This window comes from Lottia gigantea, assembly GCF_000327385.1.
Source record: "Lottia gigantea unplaced genomic scaffold LOTGIsca_55, whole genome shotgun sequence".
Classification (NCBI taxonomy): Eukaryota; Metazoa; Mollusca; class Gastropoda; family Lottiidae; genus Lottia; species Lottia gigantea.
The window spans coordinates 1296856-1317022 of NW_008709889.1; the positions used below are offsets into that span (position 1 = coordinate 1296856).

The window sequence follows — 20167 nt, forward strand, 5'->3', positions numbered from 1 at the left end:
TACCGACCACTTTCAAAGCTATAAAAGCCACTATAATTTATTACAAATCACTGTTTAGTTTAATAGAGATTGCAGTGATGTGTTAGAAACGAAACAAATAGATGGAGGACAAAGGCATACCTCACAAACCGCCACAATTATAATGGAGTCATTAGATAACGGTGATTAAAATTTATAGTTTTTTTTTAAGTTAATCACGTTTCAAACTTTAAACTCCTATCATAAATTGTGATTATCTATTAGTGAATTTAATCACTACATGCTATTAAGCGAAGGTCTATCAATATCTATATCCAGTATTTAAGACGAGTATTAAGAAATGATAGCAAACAAGATCTTCAAGGGGAATATTTCTTGAGACCCTTAGGCTACACCACTTGTACATTTCATTGTCAACCCTGTCACAAATCTGCCATTAATGACCTTAACAGATATAGATGTAATTGCTGTGTATGATAAAGTACCATAGGTTTAAACAAGTGGGGGGCCAAGAGGGATGTGATTTTTATATAGTAATTGCTTCTGGCATTGGCTTTATCTTAAGTGTTAGCCAATAGTGATTGATACTTATGTCACAAGACTACTAGTACCCACTATCATTACAAGAGGGCATTCTTATATGACGATATTAAAAAAAACTATAACAACAGAACATTTCCACATTACCATTTATACAGTAATCTTAATAAATCATTTACAAATTCAACATGTTTCTAAATATAACTTCACACAAATGGCTGAATTCACAATAATTTGCCTTGTTGACATTGTCTAAATTTGAAATTCAAATCTTTCTTAGCAGATTTTGTCTAAAGCTTTGGCATGTGACAGTAGCTTATTAATATTATATTGGCATATAAATATTCACAATTGATGGTGAATTTCTACCAAAGTAAAAAAACAATATTGTCAGTATCACAAAATCTGTGTTTTGTTTAACAGTCTTCTGGTTCAATATTTTGAAGTTTCAGCCTCTGTGGCAGCCTGGACACATTTAGCCATTGTTTGTGATGCTCTACTGATTGAATCAGTCATGTAAAATTCCTTTAATGTCTTCATTGGTGGACTTAATGGTTCATTGGAAGGTGTCTTCTTAACCAACTATAAAAGATAAATTAAGTTTTTGAAACATAAAAAAGAAGTAAAAATGGTGTGGATATTGGGCCATACTGGGGTTTCTGGGTTATAGGTAAACCGATAAATCTGGCTCCACTGCTTTAATCTTACAGATATACAGGTATAGCTCAATAGTATATACAAATTTCTTTTTGTTTAATAAATATCTTAAGATACATAAGCAGAAAATGACATTATGCTTGAATCTTGCAGTTATCATGCTTTGATCTTGAACTTTTAGTAATTTTTTTGAAGATTTTTTGACAACCATGGCATAAAACTTTGAATACAGCTGTCCTGACACAGATATTTTTTACCTGAGCCAACTCCTGGGCCTGTTTAAAATAATTAGCTTCTTCCACATCACCCACACGAACTAAATTAGGAGCTACTTCAGCCAGACGTCTTCTAACTTCCTGTATCTTATCATAGGGCAGGGAATTACCCATAATCTAAAATGAGCACAATATTCAAGATAGTACCAGACAAGGTAATATACGCTTACTGGTACCTTTGATTTTGAATATAAATATTTGGCAGTACAGTAACAATCACCAGTATGATATAGTCAACCTTCTGTCATACACTTCTTTTGAACTTTTTGAGGAAATACTGAATAATATTAGTAAATTTTGTTAAAATCCTGCAAGAGTTGTGCCCTTTAGTATATACAAGCTAAAAATTGAAAGCGTTTTTAAAAACAAGATCAATAACTCAGATTAGACATTTTTTATTTTTGGATTTACAATAGGGTTCATTCATGGGTGATAATAAATAATTTCACCAAAATCTGTAAAGAATTGTACCATCTATATTGCTGACCAGCTAAAAATTGAACATGTTTTCTAAAACAAGGACAATAACTCATACTAAATATTTTTCGATTCTTCTGATTTTCATTAAGGTTCATCAGTGGGTGACAACACTCACGAAACTTGGTATGAGTGTTCGTAATCACCCAGGGATAAACCCTATTGAAAATGAGCGATATCGAAAAATATTTAGTATGAATTATTGCCCTTGTTCTTGCAAACCCGTTCAATTTTTAGCTCGTAAACACTCTAGAAGGCACAATTCCTGACAGATTTTGACGAAACTTGTTATGAGTGTTCGTTATCACCCAAGGATAGACCCTATTGAAAATCAGCGAAATCGAAAAATATTAAGTATGAATTATTGCCCTTGTTCTTGAAAACGCGTTCAATTTTTAGCTCGTAAACACTCTAGAAGGCATAATTCTTGAAGGATTTTAACGAAACTTGGTATGAGTGTTCGTAATCACCCAAGGATAAACCCTATTGAAAATCAGCGAAATCGAAAAATATTTAGTATGAATTATTGCCCTTGTTCATGAAAACGTATTCAATTTTTAGCCCATAAACACTCTAGAAGGCACAATTCTTGAAGGATTTTAACGAAACTTGTTATGAGTGTTCGTAATCACCCAAGGATAAACCCTATTGAAAATCAGCGAAATCAAAAAATATTTAGTATGAATTATTGCCCTTGTTCTTGAAAACACGTTCAATTTTTAGCTCGTAATCACTCTACAGGGCACAATTCTTGATGGATTTTAACGAAACTTCGTATGAGTGTTTGTAATCACCCAAGGATAAACCATATTGAAAATCAGTGAAATAGAAGAATATTTAGTATGAATTATTGCCCTTGTTCTTGCAAACCGTTCAATTTTTAGCTCGTAAACACTCTAGAAGGCACAATTCTTGACAGATTTTGACGAAACTTGGTATGAGTGTTCGTATTCACCCAAGGATAAACCCTATAGAAAAATCACGGAAATCAAAAAATATGTAGTATGAATTATTGCCCTTGTTCTTGAAAACGCGTTCAATTTTTAGCTCGTAAACACTCTAGGAGGCACAATTCTTGACAGACTCTACAAGTCACAATTTTTTTGTTCATAATCACAATTTACAATAGATGTCATTATTTTCCTGAGAAACTATTTTGGTTAACAAATAAGAAAATTTAATTTAATCATTTAACATGTCCCTAACCAGCCACCATACATGTACAGCATCATAAGATACTATAAATAGACCAAGTGGAAAATCAAAGACAGATATCCAATCATAGCTTAGTCATGTGACATCCCAAGATGCAGCAGTTTATCTGATTTCATTTTATAAATGTCATTCAAGAGAAAAGGTTTGCTTAATCATTTCATTTTCACCAATTGTGCTGATACAAAAATGAAATTAAACATGGGTCATAGGGGAAAGGTTTTGTTTCTTGGAAGATTGAATTGAGTTGCTGGATAAGTAGGCTACTATAGGAATATAATCTGCAAATACACAATTCATGACAGACTTATTGAAATCACCCAAGGATAAATCTGATCAAAAATCTTGTAAAACATGTAATTTTTATTCTACAAAGCAGAAGTCTAAAACAAATTTTACAACTTGATGAAATTGATCACAATCAAAACTAAACCTTTTGAAATATAAAATACAAGTTATTGCCGTTATTCTTATAAATGTGTTTGATTTTTAACTTGTGATGGCACAGTTTGTGATGGATTTGAGTATAAGTTGAATATTTCCTGGTGTCTATGTTTGCTATTTTCTAACAAATATTCAATTTCAAACAAAGCTATCAGTGGGCGTATATTACCTTGCCTGGCAAGCTATCTTTCTGATTTTCAATAGGGTTCATCCTTTGATGATAACAAACACTCACACCAAGTTTTGTCAAAATCGGTCAAGAATTGTGCCTACTGGAGAATTTATGTGCTAAAAATTGAATGCTTTTTAAAGAACAAGGGCAATAACGTTTATCTCTTACAATTGATGACTTGAATTTATTTCACTTTAGTTTCCGTTTTTATTTTCTTGTTAATGTTTTACACTGATTCTGTTTGGCAATTCTAAAATCTAATATAAAATATATCTTAAAGATAGCTTGCCAGGCAAGGTAACATACGCCCACTACCAGCTGTCAATGATAACAAAGTCTGTAGTGGTTTAACATGTGAAACTTTACTTTTTTATAATCTGATCTAATTTCCCAAAACTCCACTTTTGAACTCTACTATCAAATTAACCTTAATTTAGATTTAGACATGTGTGAATGCCATTCATGTTAAGGTCAATATCAAGTCATACCTCAGATAGAGCTCTGATGATTTTCCAGTCATTTCTAGCTAAACCAGGGGGAGTAACAGCTTGTCGTGTTAGTTGAGCTCGACCCTCTGTATTAACATACGTCACATCTTTCTCTGTGTAGGCAGCACCAGGGAATATAACATCTGCCATTGAGGCTCCTCTATCTCCATGGTGTCCTGTTAATAAAATAAGTTATAGAGTTTTCTTCCTGGTCATCACTCAATTCATGCTTAAAGAGCTTACTATATTACAGTCATCTCAAAACTAAGAAACTTCCAATACTAACAATAAGGGGACATGTTTGCATTTCCAACAATGCCCTTTTCTTTGATAAAATAATAGTTGACATACCTAGCTGCAGAATGGCAGGAGGTATCACAGAAAACACCCGGGGGAAAGTTTTAAATTGCTATTAAAAGAAACCTACCTTGATAGATAATGAAAGTATCTTTAGGGAGATCCTCTCTAGTTAAGACAGCTTCATCAGCTCCAAGAAGATACAATACTTTAGGTGGGTTGGCCCTAATATAATCTACACCAGCCTTATAACCTAGATCTAATGCTGCTACTTGACTGGCAACCTAAAAACACATCAACACATATTAGGTGACAATAAGTTTATATAGTGAGTTTCAACAAGTTGTTATTACGAAAATAACCATGAACATGAAAACAAGTTAACCTGTTGTTGTATTTCTCTACACAATAGACTTTATTATTGACACAACCTGGCCCAGGGCCCGTTTCACAACCTTTTCATTTAGTTAAAGTCAAATTAGCAAATAAAGCTGAATTTAAAATTGATTTTAGCTATTGACCATTCTATTCTATTTACATACATTAAATTTAAGTATAAATCAAAAGACTGGCATACCCTGTGTAGAACATTTAAAACTTTCCAGTCATCTCCACAACCAGACTGTACCCGTATATCTTGAGCCAGTCTAGTTATAGCTGAGTGTAGAGCTCCACCATCAGATCTCTGTAATATGGCACTACCAACCACTATAACTGGACGTTTAGCAGAGGCCAATCTCTGAAAAATAGGAAGAGAAATCAAGTTAAGAAATATGTATGAAAACTTGAAGACAATTAAGGAAACAGTTCCATGTTCATATTGACTTATGAAAAACAAGGGTTAATATTAACAAAAAAATTTGTATCATTCAAATTCAGTTTCTAGTTCCGCACGGCTGTACTAATTCCTTTTAGTAATTAGTATTCACCATCCAGTCGCGTGTCACTGTGAGTTATTCTTATTGGCTAATTGGCAGTATTTCTTCTGTCGAGTGATCGGTGTCAAATAAATCCTCATTGTGAGATTTAGCAATTAATTTAACGTTCACTTATAACTATTTCATTCAATCATACCTGAATACCATTTATCAGTCAGTCATACTTCAATGTCATCTTTCGTTCTGTCTTACCTGAATTGTAATATGACTACGATACACATCAAATGTTAGCCCTACGAAGTTATGGCCTGGAAATTTGTGTTTATATATAACCTAAGCTGTCTACTGGATTGGTGTATTTACGATGACTCGTTGATGGGTTTTTAATAAAGCGTCATTGAGAGAATATGCAATTAATATAATGAGTTACACGAAAACCATCTTTTTCTAGTAATACTAGAATTTAATTTTTAGTTCAGTCATACCCATTTACAATCGTGGCTACGGAAAACATAAAAAGTTATCGCTACGAAGATAATGCATGGAAAATTTTGTTTATAAATAAGCGAATCCTAATTCTAATAAATGTTGTTATTATCATGCTTTATAATTGAAATGGAAAATTATAAACAAACAGAGTACTTCCCGATGTATTGGTCCTATAGGCCTACAGTAGACACAATCATGTCTTTCATAACATATTGCCTATTTGACACTTGACAGGTTTCTACATAGGAAGGGACATAACTCTAGTTATGGTATGGCATGTTTTAAGTATCTGGAAATTCATCAAACCACACGATTTTATCGGGAAAGGAAATGTGCAGATAAATGAGACTCCACTGTATTTGTCAATCCAACAAAGCTGGAAATAATATTACTTACCTTTGAGAAAGGATGATTTCCTGACACCAGTTTATCCAAATCATTTGCTGTTTCACCAAGGTGCTAAAATACATATATATATAAGCATTAAATCATTCAGCTCAGTTTTTAATTTATCATGATCATTATATATAGCATTGTAGATATTACAGATGTGACATTATGGGCTGTGTGAAAATGTTTATTACATCCCTGCAAGTGACAATACTCCTATCAACACTTTGTGACGTAAGCGGCCATGTCAAAGTTCATAGGGGAAAAGCCGCTTACGTCAATGTGCGCGTAATAATAAACAACAATCGTCAGAATCACTTCTTGAAATAAAAATGCTTTAAATCGCCCATACTAGTCGTCAATGAAGACATTTTATTCTTTCAGTGATACAATGCCATACTCTTGTTCGTTTATGAGATCCTTTGCGGCTTTGGCCTACTGTCTGCAAATTTGTTGATGGGCCTACCCTAGGCCTACAAATCGAAATTTGCCGATTTTTTATTTAACAGCTTTAACTTTATAACGGTGGATCAACTTGCATTGATGAAAATATAATTTTTTTGTAAGTTTATACCAAATGTTAACAAGATTCACTCCCAGAAATTTCAACCCAAAATGTAATGAATTTTTGCTGAAATATATGAAAAAATAATTTCAAAGTAAGCTAATAATAGTAGTAATGTGTGTTCATTATCTTGTTTTTATTTCTATCAACAGTACCATTTTGAAGCTGACATTTTAATTCCCATAATACTGATTGCCTTTGAATAACAAAAGTCAAATTGTCACTAAAATTGTTAGTCAAAATAGCCTATGACCAAAATGGGATATTTTTCATTGAAATTTCTGTGATGTTTGATTCTATTCAATGTATACTGCCTCAACTACCACCAAATAGGCTACCAAAATGAATTTTACCTCCTACTTTTCTGCACCTGATTGGGCCAATAAAAACGATTAACACCATGCAGTGTGCAAGGAGGAAAATTTTGCATGGACAGCAGCATCAGACAGTTTTTTTTTCAATTTTTTCAAGGATCTTTAATATTATGCACAAACTGTAGTACACAGGGGCTCGGTTTATTGTCACATCTGAGACGCCCTTTCCATGTCATCTCCATTGACCTACTAGGCCTATATTACTGACAGGGGGAAACCCTGCTCAACTTCCACAGGCACTCCTTCAAAAGATTTTTTCCTTGATTTTGTTTTTTTTATTGATCTTAATTGAAATGATCATTTTTCTATGTTTATATCATGCTTATTTGTTACATAATCTCTTACATAACCACTTTTTTCTAGGGATATCATACTTATATAGTTAATACTTTAAGGTAGGCCTACCAGTATAAAAATGAATGAATATTAAACAAATAAAAGAGGGACTGGAGGATATCCAACAAGTTTCTGTGATAATACTGATAACTGCAAGAGAATCTAACCATATAAACTTTGATCATGTGAACCTTCATGGCATTTTTATGGGTTTGTTCTTTACATGATCAAAGTTTTTATTGTAATTTGTGGGAAACAAGTTAAAGGAATAGTTTAGTTAAATCATGTTCAGTTGCTTCACAAAAGAAAAGAACCATGTGAAGTACATAAATGTAAAAAGGAAACCTACATTCTGTTGCTTTGAAAAAGTGGATATAATATTGTAAATCTGAAAATGAACTTGGGTTACACACCAAGACAAGCTACAAAATGTATGCCCCACAACCCCCTCATTTCAGAGGCATTATAAAAAAAAACAAAAGATAATGACCTTTTAATATAGGATTTAAATTAAATACATGTTTAGTGAAGTAATCTTATTGAAGGAACAGGAATAAAAACTGGAAAAAGAAGCTGATATGCACACTAACATAAATCATATCTGCTTACATCTGCACAAGAATGCATTTTGGAAATTTAAATAATGCCTAGCCAATTTTGTAATATTGTCAATATTATTGGGGTATCTCCTTCACATTGACAATTGTTTTAACTCATTTACTTGATTATGTCAGATATATTAAAAGGTTAATTTTTCATTAGCCTCACCAGTTATTGCCAGTGTTCATGCATTCATATTCATGCCGCATGGTTCTGACAATAGTGGGTGGATCTGATAAGGCTTGGCCTCAATTCTTGGCAGATATCAATTTTCACAATGATTTTTTTTCATTGGGAGATTGAACCACCTTAATTTTTAAAACAGACGCAGTATAGCAAAGAACCGCTTATTCACTTTTTGTGTCGTCCTTTTCCTCTCTTTTAACAACTCGTTATGTAGTTGCACATTGCACTAACTTTCCAAGTAAAACCATTATGTAAAGAATTGTCTTGGCCCGTAGCCCATTATAAAAGTAATATCGTTTCAAATGCCAATTGTTTAAAAGGAAAAGCATATAAAAAATCACGTAAAAATGTATCAAAATAAGTTCCAAACTACGCATCATCCTTTCTATTTAACCTGGCCGCCATGTTGTTTATAGTGGTAACGTCAGATGTTTTCCCCTACTACCTTTTGACCTGCACCGCCCTATTGAAAATAACGTTAGTGTTGATAGGAGTATTGTCTGAAACCTCTATGGTGCCTTATGGCTGAATTTAACAACACTGAAAATTGTCAATCTAGTGTTAAGGATTATTAAATTTTAATTACCTCATATTCAAAGGACAGATCAACTGGAGAACCAAGTAAAGCTACATCTAGTTCATTATGTACCCAACTGAAATAAATTATGTTAAATTACCAATTCAGTTATACATATGGTCAACTAACAAACTTTCCCCAAGGTCAAAGAGGTTATAATTTTGAGACTTTCATATTTACCTTATCATAATGGCTATACAAACCATAGAAAGAACATATCCCATTTTACATCACTGATATAAAATATGTTAATGGAAACCTCATTTAATCTTCTGCATTTCAAATGCATTAGCCACAAAATTCGACCAGCTCATGAAATGAGGCTTTTCGTGACAAAATAATTGACAAGAAAACTCTACCTCTTTCTAAGTCTAGCATTAAATATAGGAGCTTCATATCTCGGGTTGGTACCAATTAAAACAACTAGATCAGCTTCTTCTATACCAGCAATAGTTGTATTCAATAAATAATTAGATCTTAAATCAGTTCTAAAAACAAAGCATCAGAAGGTGGTTACTAGAAAAATAGGTATGAATGATTCAATATTTAACATCAGAAATGTAAATTCCACACACCATTCTATAGAAAATTATACAAAATCACCAAAACTAAATGTTAATATTTGAAATTTTGTATTCAGTCTGTGTGTAAATGTTGGTCATGTTTTTCTAAAAAAAAAAAAGAAATGATAGGTTAAAATGCTCATACCCTGCACCATCCATCGGGAACATCTCTTCAGTGCATAGTCCCTCACTGCCCAGCTTGTTGAGAAAATCTTTCAATGAAACTAGAGCTTCCGCATCAGCAAGGCCACCAGCAATGGCTGCTATTTCATTTCCAGATACAGCATTCAACTGAAAAAATTCGAGAAGTCTTTGAACCTATCTAATCCAATAATATTCTTCTCATTTGAAGTATGATCTCTATATTTATGGAAAGAATAATGAAAAAAAAATTATAGAATTGGCTATCAATTGACATTCTAGAGGTTAGTTAGGAAAAGGAATAAAGATTCATCAATGCAGGCATTCTTAACATAACTCATAAATATATTTTAATACATAAGTCAACAACCAAGTCTAGAGTCTTTGTCTTACTCACTTTATGTGCTGCTGCAATAAATGCATTTTCCCAATCACTTTCTTCCAGAATTCCATTTTTGTTTTTCATAAATGGTGAAGTTAATCTCTGTCTCTTCAAACCATCATAGGCAAATCTTGTTTTATCAGAAATCCACTCTTCATTGACTTCCTGTTAATAACAAATAGATGAAATAATTAAACTCAATGAAATGGGGTTTTACAATCTAGTCCACTACAGGCCAATGCAGCTGACAAGGACGATTTTTAAGCAAAATCTTTTACGATTTCCAATTGTCTGTTGCCTCAGTTCATTGTCCCATTAAAACAACAAGATATTTTACGTCAAACTCACTGTATCACCGACAAGGGGAAACTGAGGAAATCCAGCAAGTATACAATTAATCAGCATTATAAACATGAGTGTGTGCAATGATAAAGACTTAATGCAGATTCAAAACATGGAATCAGATCTTACCTCATTTAACCTGGGAACAATTCTCATTACTTCATTAGTCCTCATAGTAACAACAATATTACTACCGACAGCATCCATTACATCTATACTTTCTATTTTTCTATAATAAAATAATAACTTCATTAGTCCTCATAGTAACAACAATATTACTACCAACAGCATCCATTACATCTATACTTTCTATTTTTCTATAATAATATAATAACTTCATTAGTCCTCATAGTAACAACAATGTTACTACCAACAGCATCCATTACATCTATACTTTCTATTTTTCTATAATAAAATAATAACTTCATTAGTCTACATAGTAACTACAATACTACTACCGACAGCATCCATTACATCTATACTTTCTATTTTTCTATAATAATATAATAACTTCATTAGTCCTCATAGTAACAACAATACTACTACCAACAGCATCCATTACATCTATACTTTCTATTTTTCTATAATAATATAACAACTTCATTAGTCCTCATAGTAACAACAATATTACTACCAACAGCATCCATTACATCTATACTTTCTATTTTTCTATAATAGAATAATAACTTCATTAGTCTACATAGTAACTACAATACTACTACCGACAGCATCCATTACATCTATACTTTCTATTTTTCTATAATAAAATAATAACTTCATTAGTCCTCATAGTAACAACAATATTACTACCAACAGCATCCATTACATCTATACTTTCTATTTTTCTATAATAATATAATAATTTCATTAGTCCTCATAGTAATTACAATATTACTACCAACAGCATCCATTACATCTATACTTTCGATTTTTCTATAATAATATAATAACTTCATTAGTCCTCATAGTAACAACAATACTACTACCAACAGCATCCATTACATCCATACTTTCTATTTTTCTATAATAATAATAATAATAACTTCATTAGTCCACATAGTAACTACAATACTACTACCAACAGCGTCCATTACATCTATACTTTCTATTTTTCTATAATAAAATAATAACTTCATTAGTCAACATAGTAACTACAATACTACTACCAACAGCATCCATTACATCTTTACTTTCTATTTTTCTATAATAAAATAATAACTTCATTAGTCCTCATAGTAACAACAATATTACTACCAACAGCATCCATTACATCCATACTTCCTATTTTTCTATAATAAAATAATAACTTCATTAGTCCTCATAGTAACAACGATATTACTACCAACAGCATCCATTACATCTATACTTTCTATTTTTCTATAATAATATAATAATTTCATTAGTCCTCATAGTAATTACGATATTACTACCAACAGAATCCATTACATCTACACTTTCTATTTTTCTATAATAATATAATAACTTCATTAGTCCTCATAGTAACAACAATATTACTACTAACAGCATCCATTACATCTATAATTTCTATTTTTCTATAATAATATAACAACTCCATTAGTCCTCATAGTAACAACAATATTACTACCAACAGCATCCATTACATCCATACTTTCTATTTTTCTATAATAATAATAATAACTTCATTAGTCCACATAGTAACTACAATACTACTACCGACAGCATTCATTACATCTATACTTTCTATTTTTCTATAATAATAATAATAATAACTTCATTAGTCCTCATAGTAACAACAATACTACTACCGACAGAATCCATTACATCTTTACTTTCTACTTTTCTATAATAAAATAATAACTTCATTATTCCACATAGTAACTACAATACTACTACCAACAGCATCCATTACATCTATACTTTCTACTTTTCTATAATAAAATAATAACTTCATTAGTCCACATAGTAACTACAATACTACTACCAACAGAATCCATTACATCTATACTTTCTACTTTTCTATAATAAAATAATAACTTCATTATTCCACATAGTAACTACAATACTACTACCAACAGCATCTATTACATCTATACTTTCTATTTTTCTATAATAATATAATAATTTCATTAGTCCTCATAGTAATTACGATATTACTACCGACAGCATCCATTACATCTATACTTTCTATTTTTCTATAATAAAATAATAACTTCATTATTCCTCATAGTAACTACAATACTACTACCAACAGCATCCATTACATCTATACTTTCTATTTTTCTATAATAATATAATAATTTCATTAGTCCTCATAGTAATTACGATATTACTACCAACAGAATCCATTACATCTACACTTTCTATAATACAATAACAATTATAACCTTAGTTCTCACAATGTTAAGACGGTAAACTGCTATTGTGAGGAACCTTAACTACAGAGCAGGTTTCATGTTCCAGAAAAGGTATGAACTTTAGGAATCAGACAAAAAATATAATTAAAGAATCATATACTTACTTGGTTTCCCAAGGTCGAGCTGTGAAAGCGTAAGGTTTTGATGTCAATGCGCCAACAGGACAAAGATCTATGACATTGCCAGACAATTCGGATTTTAACATTTTTTCTACATATGTACCAACTTGCATGTCATTTCCACGTCCTGTTGTTCCTAAATCATCAACACCAGCTACTTCACTGGCAAATCTGAAAAATCACAATCGATATGAATTTACACCAAAGAATCAAGGTAAATAGATTATAGTATTATGGAGATTTAGAGACATAATTTCACTTTAAGAACAACTGATGGAAATTCAACGAGCAATAAATGAATGAACAACTCTTTAAGAAATAGCAATAGCAATAACTGCATCTTAGATCTGTTGGTCATAACTGTGAAACACCTGTTGCTACTCTATAGATCCGCATCTCTCTTGCAGAATCCACGTAACTCATTGATTCTATTTACTACTTTATTTCACTTCACTGTAGAAAATAATTCATTAAAGCAATACTGGTACTGACCAATCCAGAGAATTTCTTTAGTGACTAAAGTATGAATTTTTATTAGTTTGAATTCAATTATATATATATATATGCCAGTTATTTACACTGAGTAATTCCACAAAATTTTTTAACAATTAAACAAACAATTAAATCACACAGCTCTAATTAAGGGCTAAAAACAACTTTTGACGCGTGTTTACAAAGTCAAGGGCAGTAACTCAAAAACCGTTCATCGAAAATGAGTCAAGTCAGAACTTGTCCGAGATCTTATCAATTCCAATGATCACACCAAGTTTCATCGGAATCGGTTGAAAACTATAGCTTCTATAATGCTCGCGAACAACTTTTGACGCGTTTTTACAAAGTCAAGGACAATAACTCAAAAACAGATCATCGAAACTGCGTCAAGTTAGAACTTGTCCGGGATCTTATCAATTCCAATAATCGCACCAAGTTTCATCAGAATCGGTTGAAAGCTGTAGCGTCAATCCTGCTCACAAACTATTTTTAACAAATTTCGATGCGTTTTAACAAAGTCAAGGGCAATATCTTTATCGAATATATGTCAACTTCGAACTTGACCGAGATCTTATCAATTACTCAAAAACTGTTCATCGAAAATGCATCAAGTTAGAACTTGTCTGAGATCTTATCAATTCCAATAATCACACCAAGTTTCATCAGAATCAGTTGAAAACTGTAGATTCAATCCTGCTCATGAACTATTTTTAACAAATTTAGATGCGTTTTTACAAAGTCAAGGGCAATAACTCAAAAACTGTTCATCGAAAATGGGTCAAGATAAAACTTGTCCGAGATCTTATCAATTCCAATGATCACACCAAGTTTCATCAGAATCAGTTGAAAACTGTAGCTTCAATCCTGCTCACAAACTATTTTTAACAAATTCAGACGCGTTTTAACAAAGTCAAGGGCAATAACTCTAAAACCGATCATCGAAAATGTGTCAAGTTAGAACTTGTCCGAGATCTTATCAATTCCAATGATCACACCAATTTTCATCAGAATCGGTTGAAAACTGTAGCTTCAATCCTGCTCACGATCTATTTTTAACAAATTTTGACGCGCTTTTACAAAGGCAAGGACAATAACTCAAAAACCATTCATCAAAAATGTGTCAAGTTAGAACTTGTCCGAGATCTTATCAATTCAAATGATCACACCCAGTTTCATCAGAATCGGATGAAAACTGTAGCTTCAATCCTGCTCACGAATTATTTTTAACAAATTTTGACGCGTTTTAACAAAGTCAAGGGCAATAACTCAAAAACCGTTCATCGAAAATATGTCAAATTAGAACTTGATCGAGTTCTTATCAATCTAAAGCATCACACCAAGTTTTATCAAAATCAGATAAAAACTGTAGTCTCTATAGTGCTCACAAGAAATGTTGACGGACGGGCCGACGGACAGGGGCGACGACAATATACGACCACATATTCATGTGGGCGTATAAAAATGATTATTAAGTAGATTAGGCAATATGAGTATGGTCTCTTTACCTGATACAGCGTGTACAATGAATACATCTGGTCATGATAGTTTTAACTAATGGTCCAATATTTTTATCTTCTACTGCTCTGTAATATAGAAACAAAAACGTTTACCATAGTTGTTGAATAAACCATGGCAAAGTTAAATATTTTATGTCTAATGGTCAGATACTGTGAAGCAAAAGGGAAGGCCATTGTTGCCAGCTGGGCAGAGCAAGCTCGCTCTTCTATAACACCTGATGCCACTCTGTTACTGGGATTGTCAACTTGGTATTTTTTTTCGCAGAGACCAAATAGCAAGTAATGTTTGTTTGGTAATATTTCTGCTCCAGGAATACTAAATATGACACACAATTTCAACTTCAACTAGAAATGTATTTTACATGTAATTATATAGTATTCCTTATTAATACACTAACAATCTAATGATCATTGATATCAATTCTGTGATATCCGACATCTGAGTATTCCATTATTCTACGTAATTCGACATGTTTTTTCAGTCCTGATTGATTTCCTTCTTATGTCAATTTTAAAAACACTAATCAGTGATCCCAACACTCAAAAACATCTGTATAATCCAACATCTAGTCATCTTAATCACTTATTGTCAATCAGATAATCGCTTGTATTATTGATTATCCAACATAAAATCGCATAAAAACAAAAGATCGCTGATATCAATTCTTCCGATTAATCACTGCCAATGACCTCGCCTCAAGATCAAAGTTACACCATAACTAAATATGCAACTTGACCATTATTTATTGCATGTTATATCACAATTCTCAAGCATTTTAATTACAATATCCGAATGTCATGCAAATTATTGGAGATTATCAAAAAGTGCTGTGTCCTATGAAATTTGGTTTACATCGATCAACATTAAGCAGCATTTCAAAACAAAGAACAATTCGAAAAAGAGATTGCCAACAAAATCAATTCCAATAAAGAAAACATGTACAGTAGCTCAAACTATGAACAATTAAATAATAATAATGTAATATAAAAAAAATATTGTTGTTTTACGGTCCCAGTGTATGTCAGATTACACCGAGTATACTGTATATTATACCTTTTGCCTGTATAAGCACTGTCTGTAAATCTACTTCTGTCACTACCAAATACCATTGACTGATCCTACAATACAAATTAAAACAAATTCAGTATTAAAGCTAGACAAAGTTTTGATGACTACAAAATTGTAAGAAAATTTTGTTTTAGATGAATCCAGGGGGCATTTCCACAAAAAAATTCCCACAATAAATCTCGCCATAAGTATGGTATGTAAACTACAACACTTTTATCAAGACTTTTTGAGGTTTGGGGCCCAATTTATCTGGATGCGAAATATAGTAACACCAAGGTCAATGATTCCAGTGACCTACCTGAAGATCACATTCTCCACCTTGATCACAGATAGGACAATCTAATGGATGATTTACTAGTAGGAACTCCATAACACCTTCTCTAAAATAACAATTAATTCAAAATTATCAATACTAAGATGGATCTTGAATATAAGATAATATGTAATATTAAAGGGGATTTTACGTTGTAAATTACCCTGAAAATATTTCTATTGTAAGCTACTTATATCTTTGAATCTTCTTGATCAAACTGAATTTATTTTAAAAGTGGAGTACCAATTGTCGATTAAGCAGTTTGACCTAATTATGGTGTTTGGCTTTATAATGACTAGATATCATTAGTTGAAACCCTTCAAATATGTTTCGAATTATCCGTGTTAAATGAATGTTAAAATAACCACTCGTAAATTTAGGGTACTCTGTGATATATAGAAAAGACAAATATAAGAAAAGATAGCTTGGTAATATATGCCCACTGGCAGTTTTGATTTTAAATAAAAATATTTAGCAGTACAGTTGAATTATTCAACCTTCAGTCATACACTTCTTTTGAACTATTTAGAGCAATACTGAATAATATTACAAAGTTTTGTAAAAATCTGGCAAGAATTATGCCTATTAGTGTTTAAGGGCTAAAATTTGAAAGCGTTTTCAAGAACAAGGTCATTAACTCCTACAAAATATTTGGTTTTCTTTTTATTTCGATAGGGTTCATCCTTGGACGATTACAAACACTCACACCAAGTCTTGTCAAAATCCGTCAAGAATTGTGCCTTCTAGAGAGTTTATGAGCTAAAAATTGAATGCATTTTCAAGAACAAGGGCAATAACTCATGCTAATTATATTTCGATTTTTCTGATTTTTAATAGGTCTTATCCTTGGGTGATTACAAACACTAACACCAAGTTTTGTCAAAATCTGTCAATGATAGAACCTTCTAGAGCGTTTACGAGATAAAAATTGAACGCGTTTTCAAGAACAAGGGCAACAATTTATACTAAACATTTATTAAAGCTAGACAAAGTTTTGATGACTACAAAATTGTAAGAAAATTTTGTTTTAGATGAATCCAGGGGGCATTTCCACAAAAAAATTCCCACAATCAATCCCGCCATAAGTATGGTATGTAAACTACAACACTTTTATCAAGACTTTTTGAGGTTTGGGGCCCAATTTATCTGGATGTGATAATTATAGAGCGTTTACGAGATACAAATTGAACGCGTTTTCAAGAACAAGGGCAACAATTTATACTAAATATTTTTCGATTTTTCTAATTTTCGATAGGGTTTATCCTTGGGTGCTAACAAACATTCACACCAAGTTTCGTCTAAATCAATCTAGAGTGTTTACAAGCTAAATTGAATACGTTTTCAAGGACAAGGCAATAACTCATAATTATTATTTTTCGATTTTTCTGATTTTTAATATGGTTCATCCTTGGGAGATAACAAACACTCACACCAGGTTTCATCAAAATCCGTCAAGACTTGCACCTTTTCGATTGTTAACCAGCGTTTCAAAAAACTTATACAAAATATTTTTCAATTTTTCTGATTTTCAATAGGGTTCATCCTTGGGTGATTACAAACAAAAATAACAAGTTTTGTCGAAATCAGTCAAGAATTGTGCCATGTAGAGTGTTTACGACAATTGTGGGTGGACAGACGGAAGGACGGACATGGGTGAAGGCAATATAAATTTCATGTGGGTGTATAGAAATTTGATAATTGCCATTTAAATATTCACAACTTAAAACATAATCTTAAAAAATACCCACAAATATTTACCTGGCTTTTCTAGATACAGGTGAATCAGTCTTCACTCTCATACCTTTCATTACTGGCATAGCACAAGATGCAATAGGCTGAAACACAAGTTATGTTACCACTAGAGAGGCATAAGGAATTTAAATACCATTTGGCAAATGGATTCAAATAAGCAATACCACACGAAGTATCCTTTAATGCATGAACGGTTCAAATATCTGTATAGATGAATACTAAATTCATAGGTGCTTTTTCATCAAGAATTTAATCAAATAAGAGCTAGCATTACTTACTTTTGGTGATTTTTCAACTTCTACTAAACACATTCTACAATTACCAGCTATAGACAATCTATCATGGTAACAAAATCTAGGAATTTCTACACCACCTTCAGCACATGCCTACAACAAATTAGCAGTGTAGACTCTACACTGAGGAGTTACACACTCACAAAGATGAAAACTGGGTATGAGAGTAATGTTTATTAAATCAGAATCCAGGTACAGTATATAACAATAAATTATGTGATAAAATAAGCCTCATTAGTAACTGAAATACTTTTTTACCTGTAAAACAGTAGTACCAGGTTCTACATAAACTGGTTTACCATCAATAAATACTTCCACTTTCTCAGGGGAAGCAGCCGGAGCAGAGGAATACTTGGCTTAAATAACAAGTCCAATTTAAATAACTGGTTATCAAATAAAGGTTCAATCAGTTATGGAAGTTAATATTCAAAACAATGGAATCAGTATAAATTTAATGAAAAATACATTTAATTGTGGCAGTACCCTGCCTTTAAAGAAATCTAAAAACAAAATACAAACCTAAGGCTGAAAGTGGTGTTTTAGCCACATGTCTCAATGGCCACAATCTAAGCATTCTGATTCTGAAATAATGAAGAACAGCATGGGTAATCAATTGTCATTAAAGGGATCATAAAGAGGATTTTCAACACTTTTATGTGTATTTGCACCATTTCCAATTTATAATGTTTGTGGTTTGTGCAATTCAACTAAGACTAAGTGTTTGGTGACATCACTAATCGCGGTGGGTCTTAAGTGGTAAAACATATGTCACGATTAGTGACACCATCCAACACCAATTTTAAGTGAAATTGCAAGAACCATAGACGTCTGAATGAAAATTGGAATGGTGCAATTTGATACACATTAAATTTAGTAACCCTTGTTACAATGCCTTTAATTCATTCACATTGCTTATCAATATGATTATGAAGTGGCCCTAGCTAGAATAAAGTGTCTTATAGATTTTGAGTACTGGTATTGAATGGGGTATTTTGTGTCGCCAAGTGGGCTTTTCTGAATGTATCAAATACTATTACTGTTTTATCTGTGTCTGTGTAAGACAGTATTATGAAAAAAAGATTATGAACATGCCTCAAAAACCCATCATTCACTGTTTTTGTTTAAGAGTTGTCAAAATGATGATAGGCCTAGATGTTAAGTGTCTGTGTTTATTGTTGGTATTTTTATCAATGCAATTTCTGACAATCTGAATACCTAGAAGATGGTATTTAAATTTACATAAAAATGATTGAATTAGTCTAGGCTTATTCGAATAGAATGCCCAGTGGAAATACAGTAAAATAGAGCCAGAGGTTATCTTTTCGGTTTTCCTTTCCAGACATACGTTTCATAACAAGTCCAAGCCGAATTTGACATTAATATGTACGTCTCATGCGCAATGACACTGAATGTATAAAAACAACATCATTTTGTTCGCAAGAAATGAAATTTAAGCCTTTACACGTAATTACCTGTATCTGTCAGCAGATTTATCTGCAAAATGCTAAAAATCCTTCAAGAGGACGAAAATTCTCTTGCCGTACGGTATCCGGCTTCTTGAAATTTTGGAACAAATTTTACCGTCAGACGAACGAAACGAAAATACATTATTAGACCTTTAATATAGTCTATTAGTTTTAGAGCTTTGTCATCTTTCAAAAATTGATTTTGTTAAAATAAGTCCAATCGAATTCTTGTTCAAAATGTTTTATTTTAGCTTAACCGATGACATTTAACATAAGACCTACCCTAAATAAGTGCAAAAACTCTTAGCAAGTTTTAAGGTCTGCAAAAAGCAATCACCTTTGTGCGTTGAGAAGGAATGTCAAATATTTTCTAAGTATCATTATCG

General features: G+C 32.1%; 1 protein-coding gene across 1 annotated transcript; it reads right to left on the reverse strand.

Moving 5' to 3' along the window:
* Nucleotides 1–649: 649 nt before the first annotated feature.
* Nucleotides 650–19864, reverse strand: LOTGIDRAFT_206956 (hypothetical protein). The gene is made up of 20 exons (XM_009063095.1): nt 19788–19864; nt 18835–18896; nt 18574–18671; nt 18301–18408; nt 18029–18105; nt 16256–16337; nt 15943–16007; nt 14877–14954; nt 12865–13050; nt 10494–10593; nt 10038–10187; nt 9645–9790; nt 9296–9424; nt 8946–9012; nt 6305–6367; nt 5119–5280; nt 4672–4825; nt 4245–4420; nt 1434–1568; nt 650–1101 (listed from the first exon to the last, which is right to left on the reverse strand). The coding sequence occupies exons 2-20, from the start codon at nt 18887–18889 to the stop codon at nt 952–954; spliced, it is 2181 nt and encodes a 726-aa protein (XP_009061343.1). The 5' UTR covers nt 18890–18896; nt 19788–19864; the 3' UTR covers nt 650–951.
* Between the last annotated feature and the right edge of the window lie 303 nt (nt 19865–20167).

Coding starts and splice junctions, on each gene's coding strand:
- LOTGIDRAFT_206956 (XM_009063095.1), bottom strand. CDS start 18,889: ATGCTTAGATTGTGGCCATTGAGACATGTGGCTAAAACACCACTTTCA. Junction 10,188..10,493: donor TTGTTCCCAGGTTAAATGAG/GTAAGATCTGAT, acceptor TGTTATTAACAG/GAAGTCAATGAAGAGTGGAT. Junction 9,425..9,644: donor TTCCCGATGGATGGTGCAGG/GTATGAGCATTT, acceptor CTTTGTTTTTAG/AACTGATTTAAGATCTAATT.